A 12,294-nucleotide genomic window follows, 5' to 3' on the forward strand; every position below is an offset into this window, starting at 1 on the left:
GCAGCGACGAGAAGAGACGCTGTAAACAGAGAAATACAAGGATGTGACAGAGATGTTAAAAAGAAAGATGGACAACCGATAGAAAAATATACAGAGAGCCGAGTCTCAGATGCTCGCTGAAGAGTCCGTCCACATAAGGAAACTGATGGTGGAATACCGCTCTCATTTAAGATGCTGGGTTTAACAGGAAAGGTTTCTGCATTTTTCATCTGTCTGCAGAGGGTTTAAGACCTCATCTGACTTTGTAGTTTGTGACAGCAAGAAATAACAGTTTGAATTTTCGAGGGTTTGAAGCACTTCATCATTCAAACATCTGCTTTAGAGTCCGTAAGGAAAAAAAAAAAAAAAAAGAGGTGGAGAGGATCAGCTGCTTTCTCAGTTCAGTTCAGGAATTAGGTACCAAAAGTTGGTCCCCAGCTGAAAACAAAAAAAGCTGATTTTTGGCCTCTTTATTTTATGATTTCTCTAAGAGTTGCCTCATGAATACACTGAAAATGTGGATGTTGCACTTAAAACAAATAAGTGTGGTGACATTTCTATATTCTCTCCATGAACTGATCCTTCAAAAAAGCCAAAAACTCCAGTGTTGTCTAAAAAATACTGGACAACAATACGCCGCTGAAAAAAGTCCTCAACGAGTGCACTACTTTCAAACGTTTGTGATTGAATAAAACTTTATTTTGATGAAAATTATTAGACACTTTCACTTCCTTGTAATTCACAGAATTAAAAGTAAGTAATCAACAACAGGAGGAGCGTGTGGTGTGATTTCTCGGGCAGTGTGGACACAATCGCAGTTCCTTATATTATGTTAGTCGCTTCTTTAAACCTCGGTATGAACCAGAGGGTCCTGGAATGCAGCCACGATCATAAGCAATAACCGAGAGGGTCAAAAAATAAGCTCCATGGCATCACAGGACGCCTGAGGGCGACAGGAAGGTTAAAACACACAGGTGCAAACACACATGCACGCCTACACACACACTAACAGATAATAGAGCAGCCACAGACAGAGGTTCAGCGCTGTGAGAAAAAGCTGCTATGACCACCTGGTCCACTCACAGGGTCAGATACTCAGATGTGGGAACAGACGAGCCAAGACCGGGAACTGAACCCCACAACTGTGCTGGAGGAGCTGGGAGTTTAAGCCGGTGTCTCGCCACAAGTCAAACAACAACAACAGATACTGTGTGCGAGTCTCAGCTGATGTTAGCAGTGCTCTTTTCCCTGCTGGATGTTTGTTTGGATGATCGTTCAAGAAGCAAGGGCCCAGGTCAGACTACAGCGTCTGGGACTGAATGTGAAAGTCGAGAACGACGAACAGGCCTCGTGGTGTGTCGTAATCGAAGAGCAAGGATGTGGCGTCTGTGGTGGCCCACAACACCCCAACGAAAAGTCTAGCATGTCAGATTTTTTTTGCATTTTCCTGCCTAGTGTGGTGTCGTCTACCATGTTCCTGACCTTTCTTTCCCCAACGACACACAAGGACATGAACGACCATTTGTCAGGGTCAAATCTGACGTGGCGACCGTTAGACACAGGGGAGAACACTTTATTTTTCTAATTTACTGTACAACAACTTTACGAACTGACAGTTTGGACAAAAATACTGGACGTATAGAGAAGATGAACAGGTTAATATCTGCCAAATAAAACACATTGAGGACCTGGTGAAGGAGAAGACAGATTTCACGGTGGTCTGAGAGAGAAAGACGAGTGATCAGCTGGAGGTCACAGATCTGTCAGCTGACAAACTTGCGCTCTTCTCTCAACCCCCGACCTTCGCCTTCGTTTATCTCGGCCGTCTGCGAGCAGATAAACACAGGCAGGGACGCTGACATGCTGAGGTGATAGGAAATCAGGCTGTTTCTGAACCTCAGCCTGTAACCGCTGATTCTTAACTAATCTTTTAACCCACTCCAAATGTATGAGGCTGCATGAGAAACTGGTGAGATGTGATGGGTTTTTTTGATTGACAGTTTAATGAAGTTACACTGAAAGCTGTGGCGCCACTTTTTCTGCACATCTAAAAGTTTTTTTTTTTGTTTGTTTTAAAAAGATTTGTCAGCTTTCTTATTTTTGTGATGATTCTTTTCTTTTTTTGTTATTTTGTCTTTAGCTCATCATCAGCTTCACTCGCCTGCTTGTCACAAATTAACATCTTGGGTTGAAAGTTAAAAATTCTTTCCTACCAATGTTTTCAGTTTTAGGGATGGATGAATAGAAAGTAAAATTTATCTGAAGTTATAATGAGGCTTCTGTGTTAGATATCTCCCTCTGTTTTAGACCTCTTAGTGCACATTTTCTCTTTTTATGTTTTCCCAGAGCTGCAGCTAAAACACAGGAACACAAAGTGAGGATTTTGTTCCTGAAAAGACTGCATCTTAACATCTTTAACAGGCCAGCGTGGACAGAGGGAGTGATTACAGGCAGTAAAAACCTTTTTCACCGTTCATATCAGTGCCTGATTAATGTTTCAGGACTTGCTTAAGTGTTAATTGGTGTGTTGAGATCTGGTTTGGGACATATAGGCCAAAAAAAAATATTCACCTAACCCTGACCAAGTCGTTTTAGAGCCTAAACCTAAGCAATGACCTTTCCAGCTGTGATTTACAACATTAGACGCAGACAAATAAAGCTGTCATTTGTTGTTTAACTTGTGGGTTTGTTGCTTTACAGAGCTGAACTGTCATGTTGAAACAGGACAGGGACAAACACAAACTGCTACCACACAGTCTGAGACTCTCTAAATATAACCGCAGGCTCCTAACTGACACTGACGTGACCTGAAGGCAGCACAGGTTAAAAAGGGAGTTCTCCCTCTCTGCACAGGATGCACAGCTGACTGAAACTAGTCCGGTTTAAAAAGTCACATCAGCCAAAAATCAACTCCACATAAAAGCTCTCAGAGTGAATTTAACAGGTCAACACCACAGACTTGAACATGGGGTTTGTTCTGAGTGGAAAACACAAGAGGAAATAACTGCGGTTTTGAAACCCAGTGTGCAGCATTTCTAGATTTTCAAGCTCTCAAACAACCAAACATCAAGCTCCCACATCTCCTGAACCACAACGATCATCATAAAGAAAGTGAAACCAAAAAAATCAACTTAAACATATTTCATCTCAAGAAGAGGAACAGATTATTTTACAGATCTTGTAGTTTTCTAATATTTTCTTCACTGTTAAGTTGCCGATGAAGATCATGTGATATGAGCAAAAAGCTCCTGAAAACCTGGTAAACAGAACTTGAGATGAGAGTGTTTCATCAAATGAAGAGTTTCCAGTAATAGATAAACATTTACGTGAGCTTTCTTTCAAGGCAATTCAAGGAACTAAAAGACTGATTATAAGAACAATATGATCTCAGTTCTTTCCACAAAACCTGAGATTAATGAGTAAGGTGCTCACTGTACTGCTTACTCCCAAAGTGCACATTTCTATCCATAAAACCTCAGAGGAAATCATGATGAATGTACAGGACCTGTAAAATAAATCTATCCCACAACTGACAACGGAAGCAAAGAGAAAAACTGACAAATGAATTCAAGTTTGTGCACCAAGAACCTCAAGCAAACGCTTAGAAATATCATGAGAATCTTCACATTGCATGTTTTTCTTTTTAAAATCGCATTAATCATCTCGTGAGCCTTCTGTTCCTGTCCCTGAACTCACCTCGTTGGGTTCGTCTGTGTTGTTTGACGAGCAGGCGATGGTGATGATGGGGTAGACGTCCGACCAGCCTCTCTCTGTACAGTTCCTGCTGAGGTTACCTGAGACACAGACAGATTGTTTGAGATGAAGGTGAAACTTTAATAATTAACTGTCCAGTCTGTAGCTTAAAATCTTAAAGGTTTCCAGAACTTTTTTCAGTTTGTGATGATATATCCTTAAAAATCCTTGGGATTTAAATATCTCATCTTATACTTTACCACGATGGCTGTTTTCACTATTATCTGACAATTAATGCAGCGAGTGATTAACTGATTGAGAGGAAGCTGCAGCTGTAGATCATGAGGGTGACTCCAGGGATGGAAAGGTCATGTTGGGTTTAACCTCTGCACAGTAAACACGATCTGATTATAATACTGATACACACTTAATTTAAAAGGAGATAAACTATGTGTGTATCCGGTTTGACTTATTTATTCACAGCTACACATTTAAAACTGCAGCTGCCATCGAGGACTTTTGGGAATTTTAGCAACAAATTCTACATATTAATGGTGTTTCACATCCTGATTTTGTGACTTCTTTCAGGTCAACAAAACATTGTCCACAGTAATTTTATTCCTGGCAGCAGGAAGACATTTGTGTTGGGAAATAATATTAATAGAAAGTATAATTTAAGAGTTAACTGAATAAATAAAACACAGATAGCTAGAATAATGTAAGTTTAGAAACGTGTGAGGGTTAGAGAAGGTAAAATCGTAGCTATGCTGCAGCTAACTCCCACTCAACAGTTCATATTTAACAGTATTTATTTGTGATGAGAACCAGTATTTTGCCGGCGACTGATCTGCTTTTTTGCACCAGTTTCCAGTGTCATTTCGCTTCATGTCTGACAGGGCGACAGAGCTGAACTTATTACATGTAAATAAAGTCGAAGTGCAGCAGGGAGGCTGGAGAGGATCGACCATGTTGGAGATGGTCGACTGTTGGCGGCGGTCGTAGCAGATTGTGTTTCTAAACTGTCTCATTGTAAATACACTTGATTTGTTCTCTGCAGCGGTGTGTTTGTTAATGAGGCTGCTGGCCCGCTGACAGTTTTTTCACATTAACGGAGCTGAGCTCTTCTCGAGCTCAGAGGACGGACGGACCCAACATCCTGCAACCGGGAAAACTCACACGAGTTACAAAGAAAAAAACCCACTAAATATATCATTATATTATTAATACTGTTGATTTTGTCCTCCAAAACCTCTGTATTGTTACGTAGAGGCCAAAAAAGTCTGTACTTGCAATTATTATTTGTTATCTCCAGATAATGAAATATTAACTTGTGTTCTCGAGATAACCACGTTCGTTTTCTCGTGATAATTTATCTCATTGTCTCAAGATAACGAGCTACTCGACCTATTATCAGGATAAAACTAAAGGCTGTTTCCTCGACTTATTATGTTTATCAGGAGAGTTTGGATAAAAGAGAGTGAGATGGGACTTAATAATAATAATATCCTTTAACAAAACATAACTATTGGTGCAGGAATGAGTCCTGAAACCAGGTAAGTCAGTTAGCATGTTAGCGCTTCCCGTTCCCTCGTCTCAAAGTCAGTGTGTTTCTGGTTAAATGTCTGAAATAAGGTCTGTGGTTTTAACACAAGCTCAAGACATTTTCAGGTTTTATTCTCCGAACATAAAATGGGTCAGTAAATCCCCCACTCCTGATGGTTTGAAGCTTTTACGTGTCTTAAAAAAGGCGGTTGCTAACGAGTGTCTAAATGAGACTACAGAGGTTGTCGGGGACGTTAACATGAAAACCCATCTACTCACCAGTCCACCTCTTTCAACTCTCACTACTTTCTAGAAGAGGCTCAGAGCTAAATGAAATGACCAGTTGGAAGCTTAGTGGAGGAGACGTTGACGTCATGTGACCGTGGTGTAGTTGGTTTATAGCCTAACATTAGCTTTTTTTATTATTATATAAAAGATTCATGTTATATTTTCATATTTACAATGCAAAAAAGTAAAAGTCAAGCTTGATTTGTCTGTAAAATTTCAAATTGTTCTTGCAAAAAAAAAAAAGAAAAGGAACAAGCATTTAAGTCACAGCAGAGACAAAGGCTGATGTGTTGACAGACGGCAGAGTGAGAATATTTAACAGTCAAAGTCTCAGTCAGTGACTCTTAACGCCGTGCTGATTACGCGCCTCATCCTTTAACCGGCTGACCCCACCGCTCCCCATCTCCGCAGGGAGGTGGATGAACCAGCCGCTGACAGATGCTGCTGAGGGAAATGAGAGAGAAAAGTCGGCCGGCCCCAGATGTTGTCGGAGGCATCCGTGAATAATTAGATTCATCAACGGAAAAAAGGAGCCCCAGATGGAGTAGAGATGGAGGAGAGCGACAGATCAAACAGAGAGGTGGAGGGAAGGTGAGGAGAGGTTCAGTCGGGCAAAGAAAGAGCATCTCAACAGCTTTTATATCTGAAGCAGGTTTTTATTCTTTTGAAAAATAAGGTAAAATTAGAATAAAAGTCATATAAAGTTTCTCTTTTTTGCACAAGTCCTGCCAAAACTGGCAGAAATGCACCTTGCACCACACCTGATGTATCAAAAACACACTGTAATGACGGAAAATGCTCATTGAACCACGAGGCAGATTATTCCTGAGGAGGAGGCAGGGTTTTGTTTATAGATATTTCTCAAACAAAACTTGCAAAAGACACTTTCCAGCTGTTTTGCTTTAAAACCAAATCATCTGTTGATCCATTTAAGCCAAGTTGTCATCATTATTTCTGTCAAAAATATGCTAAAACTTCCATAAATCTTTTCTTAATAAAAAAAGATTTTAGCAGGCACAGACACTTCTGATGAAATCTCACGTGATGCACATTCAGAGACTGAGAGGTGGCAGAGGGTGAGGAGGGTTAAGATGGCGGGGTCAGTGGAGGGAGAGGAAAGGGAAGCAGAAGGAGGGATGAGATGGAGGGATGAAAGACCTGCAGGACAGTAACGTGCACAGAGGATGGAGAGGATCAAAGGCAGGGGGACGAGAGGTAATCAACATGATGGATGAAGCTGAACGAGTCCACTGAAAGACGAGAGTCGGTGAAATTAGCTGTGAAAGGAAGTGGTCGAGGTGTTTGGACACGACGGCGGACGATACAGACTCAGGAAATTATAACTGGATGCCATAAACATTATTCAATCAAATCAAAAGCTTCATTAAAATTTCAAGTTTCAGTTTCAAAGCAGGAGGAGAAAAACCTGGAGACAAATAAAGATAAAAAAACGAAAATACAAAAGCAAACCTGACAATTTGACAAATAATTAAGGAATCAAACTGTCACCAAACCTGCCCTGAAGACACTTCTATTAGCATCTCTTTTGTTTCTAAATCTTTTGTTCCCCGGTGTATAAATGAAATTTGATTGATGGACCGATTTGGAAACAGACTGGCAACCGCTGCAAAAACCATAGCAACCATTTTGAACACTTGAGTAACCACTCAGCACCCAGCAAGGAACCACTCACCAGAATCCATCTCTACATCTTCTAGACAAACAATCTTTTTGCACATTACTTTTTCAGCCCTTCCACCCAAAGTAAAACTGCTTTTTCTCCCTCTGTATAAATCTTAAAACTGGGGCGGCCGCTGTGCAGCAGTAAAGTTAAATAATTGACTCTGTAATGTCTCGTTTTACAGTAAATGTCAGTGTAGCTGTCGTCATTAACCTGGATTTATGTTGATTCAGTCCACCGGGCGGTCCTGGCCCACTTCTCAGCAGATGCTGGCTGTGATGCAGTTTTGTTGTTTGCCAAATTAAAACAGGACGATTTATGCGTTTTTATGTTGTTCAGTTGTGACCAGAACACAACACATCAGAGAGTGACAAGATATTTCAGTCAAGTCACTCACGTATTTGCTCCTAAGACACTTTAAATTTGTTGATTTATACACTAAAACACAGGTAAAGCTTACACCAGTGTCACCACTTGCTTTGGAAATGTCCAGCTGTTTAAATCCAAGAGGACGAGTCTCAGAAATAAAACGCAGCATGAGCTCAGGACTTTCTTTGACCCAGAAAAACCCCAAGAAGAAACTCACCATTTTTCCCAAAAAGATGCTGGAGGGGGGAGGGGCAGGGGAGGGTCATCACCTCACCCACCACCGCGTTCTGCCAACAGGAAGCGCTGTCCCACTCGCCATGACATCCTGAAAACACACACACACACACAAGGTATAAATTAAACGTCGTAGAACTTCCTGTTTGGCTACTGATCCTGTGCTGCTGCACGAACAGATGGACCATAAATCAAATAACATAAAAGCACTCTCTTGGTCCTCTGGAGTTTAAGGGCAGAGGAAGTCCTTAAACACCTCTTACTTATTTGTCCTCTGAATGAAATTAAAGAGGTGATAACACTTAAAATTTCTCCTTAAAAACACCAGAATGAAGCTCCAAATGTTGGTTTTGAACACCTTAATCACTTTAATTTAAGGTTTATTTATGTTACGTTACGAGTGTGATGATTGAGGAACCTGTTTGATTGAGGGCTGTTTTAAGAAAAGTTTTTCCTCTTAATTTAATTTTTTTTAAATCAATTTATCTGGCAATTATTATCATTATTGTTATAATTATTATAATCTAGTCTTTGAACTTGAACACGAGTCCAAGACAAATTTCCCCATGGGGACAGTGAAGTGTATTGTATCAAATAGTATTGTATTGTTTTGTATCGTGTTTTGTTTTGTATCAAATCGTATCCTATTGTTAAGTTTTTTATCATATCATATCGCATTGTATTGCTTTGTATTGTATTGTATCACATTGCATCGTATCCTATTGTTTTGTTTTGTATCATATCATATCATATTGTTTTGTTTTGTATTGTATTGTATTGTTTTGTATCACATTTTTTTGTCCTGTATTGTGTCATATCATATCGTATCATTTTGTTTTGTATCATATCAGTTTTCCAACGTCTTTGGTTTTATCTGAATGAACAAAAATCCAAAAGCTAGCAAACTAGCAAATAATTATCCAGAATAGGTATTTATCTACAATTATCTTAATTTTTTGTCCTTTAACTAATTGTCTCAGCTCTAATTTGACTAATCCATGATTAACACAATTTTGTTTTGTCATCTTGGTGGACTTTTGGAATTTCTGCATGTTTGCATCCTTAAATCTTTCTTCCATCTCTTTTGTTGTAAAACAAAAAAATGTAAATATATAGATAAGTTTTATTTTACTTCTCTCTACGATGTTAGGAGCTTTTAAAAGTGCACGTCTGTCTAACAGGACTGTGTGTTGGTGGTTTGTCCTTCAAGATAGATTTCTGTGAGTTTAACACACAGATAAACACACACACACACACACACACACATAGACAGGTGTGAGAAAGAACCAACATTCCACATGCTGCAAACCACACAGATAATAAACGCCTTTTAATTATCGCAGTGGTGAAACACTCAAACACACCTGACCTTTTAGAAAAAACAGAGCAGCTCAGCATCGCATGTACTGTAAGAGTGAGTGTGTGTGTGTGTGTGTGTGTGTGTGTGTGTACTTCCTGTGCTCCTCACGACTCTGGAGTATTTGGCCCGAGAGGTAAATAAATGATTGATAGCGAGTGTGTTGCAACACAGGCTGAAACGGCGTCCAGACACACCCTCCTCTTCACATAGCTGACCTCAGTCAATGTGCGCACGCACGCGTGCGCGCGCGCACACACACACACACACACACACACACACACACACACACAAACTGTGTTTAAGTATTTTTTTGTAGCTTTTGTCACTGCACATGCCAACAGTGTTAGTCACCTGTAAAGCTCCATCCTGCATTTATTTCTCTTTAGAGTTTGATGTGTGTGTTTTTTTTGTGTGTGTGTGTGTGTTTTTGTGTGTACCTGTGCTGGGTGGCGTCTGTTGCTGCAGTTGCGTCCAACACTCCCTCTCGGCCCTCTGCAGCTCCCAGCGGAACTGGCAGTTAGGAAACTTTCCATCAACCTGTCGGAACGAGAGGAAATAAATATTATGAATATTATCTCCACGTGAACAAACCTCCTGCGTCAGTCAAAAGTTCAGGCTCTGGCCTCCCTGTGTCTCGAGGGTGTTTGATAAACGTGCTTCAGTTTTCTGGACTAAAGTTCATTTTTCTGTCAGCTGCCCACCTCTTGCTGCTATCTGGGAATTTCAGATAAACTGTTCTGTGCATCTGTGCATTCAGTGTACTCATTTCATTCCCTCACTTTAGGATTTGTGCCACTGTTTCACTTAACTTTGTTCCTAAAAATGAATAATGTGCAGCATGTATCCTGTAGCCAGAGCAATGCCAGACCTGAGCCGAGTGTGCCGACAGCGAGCCTTAACTGGCACGACTCAGCTTAGAAAAAAGAAAAGGATGAGGAAAAATTGAGTTGCTGATTGTGTTACTGATAAAAGCAGACATTTCTATTTGTGTTACAGGTGGTATCTTTATCAGATTCCTAATTAGCCTCACCTCGTTAGAGCTGACTGCACCAACTAGGCCAAACGTGCCAACCAGACTTTTGTGCTGCTGATAAAAACGATAACATTTGGCAGCGTCACACCAGCGTCGTGTGTGCGTGTGCCCTGGTACAGCTGACGGTAACCAAGGACACACACTCAAACAGAGTGCACACAAAGGGCGATCCACACAAAAGGAAACACACTCAAACAAAATGAGTCCGTGTGTCAACTTGACTTCATTGATATACTGAGAGTGTGTGTGTGCTGGGAGGTCTGTTTACACTGAGATATACTGCCGCTCTCAACAGCATTTCAGACCTGACAGTGTGTTTATACCCCTCTCTCTCTCTCACACACACACACACACCTCTCGGGCTTTTGTTACTTCCCACTGAGACTCGTCGACACACCGAGTCGTCGTCTGCAGCCAAACAGCCGATCATCGCTTCACCTCTGTCTTCAACTCACCCGGGACGCAAGAAAATTAAACAACACCTTCTCACCTGTCGATGCGCAACGCTTGACAGACGCTAAATATTTTTCTTATTAATCCCATGAAAAGACCAAAACCAACATAATCCATCTGAGTCTCCATTCCAAGACTGACATCTCGAAAATATAGTTTCATTTAAACCTGCGTTAATTTATTTTTGTGGCTACATGAAGGCACGGGAAACAAGTTGTGAGAGCAGCACAGACATATAATCGGCTTCTAAGTTGATATTTTGTCAAGCATAAAAGAGCATGGTGAATCTGATGAATCTAAGTTTAGTATTCCCTCTCTTTTAGAACTGTTTTTGGAAATGCTTGCTCCACTATGTTCACCAGTAAATCTTTATAACTGTGTCTGTCTGCTGTTTGCAGCTGACCAGGTAGTGCACAGTGGCTTTTTACAGCTTGCTTGCTGCTGCTGGAAACACAGTTAATGAGAATCAAAAGAGTAAATGTGTCTTAAACACAAAAAATAACGAGGCTAAATGAGGCTAAAAAGCACCGCTGAGCTGCAGAGTTGGCGATAACGCTGTGGGTTACTGGCATCTACAACTTCACATGCAATTAAACGATACAATATGATAAACAGAGCTTGAGGTTATTTTATCATTTCAAATGTTGGAAATGCTGATGCTGGATTATGATGTGCACTCAAGTGTAGGCTATGAAAACACCAACATCTGAAACTTTGATGTGGACTTTTGTTCAAAAACTCAAAGCTGACAACAAAAAACAAACAAGCAAGTTAATCCTCTGAGGGATGATGTGAATCTGGCTGCTTCTTTTTTTATAACAGTTATAAAAAGTGAGGCTTTAAAGTAGGAAATTGATTTTTTCTGACTTTATATTCCTGTGTGACTCATCCGTCTTCCAGACTGAGGATGAAACAACAAGTAACAAGGTACATATGAGACATTTGGTCCCAGTCTGCAGTTGTTTGGCTTCATAACATTTTAATTTTCCTTCAAGAGCTGTTTTCTGAACATTTAATGAACATTTTATCCTACAGTGGTTTGGGAGAACAAAGTTTGAGTTGGAACGACAAATGTAAACTTGCTGAGTGTTTGGTTTTCTACCAACTTTAATGAAGTTTAAGCTGACATTTGGAGCTGGAGCAGATGATAAATTTTGATTTTCATTTCATAGCAAACAATGTGACTCAATTTGACATCAGATAATAACTGTTTAATTTCCCCTTTCAGGTAGTCAAACTTCAATAACTGTTGGATGATTTGCAAATATTTTTCCAGGCTCTTGATGATAAATAGCAACATAAACTCTGGGTTTTCCTCTGGGGGGCGCTGTGATCCTCACTGGTTTTACTCCTCTGATTTTGGTTCATGTCTTTTCCTGTTTCCATTTTCTGCTTCTCAAAACAAAAAACTATAAACGGAAAGCAGCAAAGGGCAAAGGATAAAGCGTTTGACCTTATTTAATCCACCGCCGTCTAACAAACAACATAATCTCTGTCATCTAATGAGCTCTAATACACACAAATACACACAGAAACACACAGATCCATTACGAGGTAGAGGATAAAATGTTCTGGATTAAACTAAACAAAGGACTTTTTTTTCCCAGTTTGTAATCCTGAACCTCGTCTGACCCTGACTCCGTCCCAAAAAAAAAAAAAAAA

At 40.3% G+C, this 12,294-nt stretch overlaps 1 protein-coding gene across 2 annotated transcripts in view; it reads right to left on the reverse strand.

Annotated features, from left to right (window-relative positions):
• Positions 1-12,294, reverse strand: part of LOC108885058 (vasoactive intestinal polypeptide receptor 2) — a 28,002-nt gene that overhangs the window by 10,653 nt on the left and 5,055 nt on the right. For both annotated transcript variants that reach the window (XM_018679235.2, XM_018679236.2), the window contains exons 2-4: positions 9,584-9,683; positions 7,770-7,877; positions 3,676-3,773 (exon numbers count right to left, since the gene is read on the reverse strand). In XM_018679235.2, coding sequence (XP_018534751.1) covers positions 3,676-3,773; positions 7,770-7,877; positions 9,584-9,683 — 306 coding nt within the window. The remainder of the gene's footprint in view (positions 1-3,675; positions 3,774-7,769; positions 7,878-9,583; positions 9,684-12,294) is intronic.

This window comes from Lates calcarifer, linkage group LG24, assembly GCF_001640805.2.
Source record: "Lates calcarifer isolate ASB-BC8 linkage group LG24, TLL_Latcal_v3, whole genome shotgun sequence".
NCBI lineage: Eukaryota > Metazoa > Chordata > Actinopteri > Centropomidae > Lates > Lates calcarifer.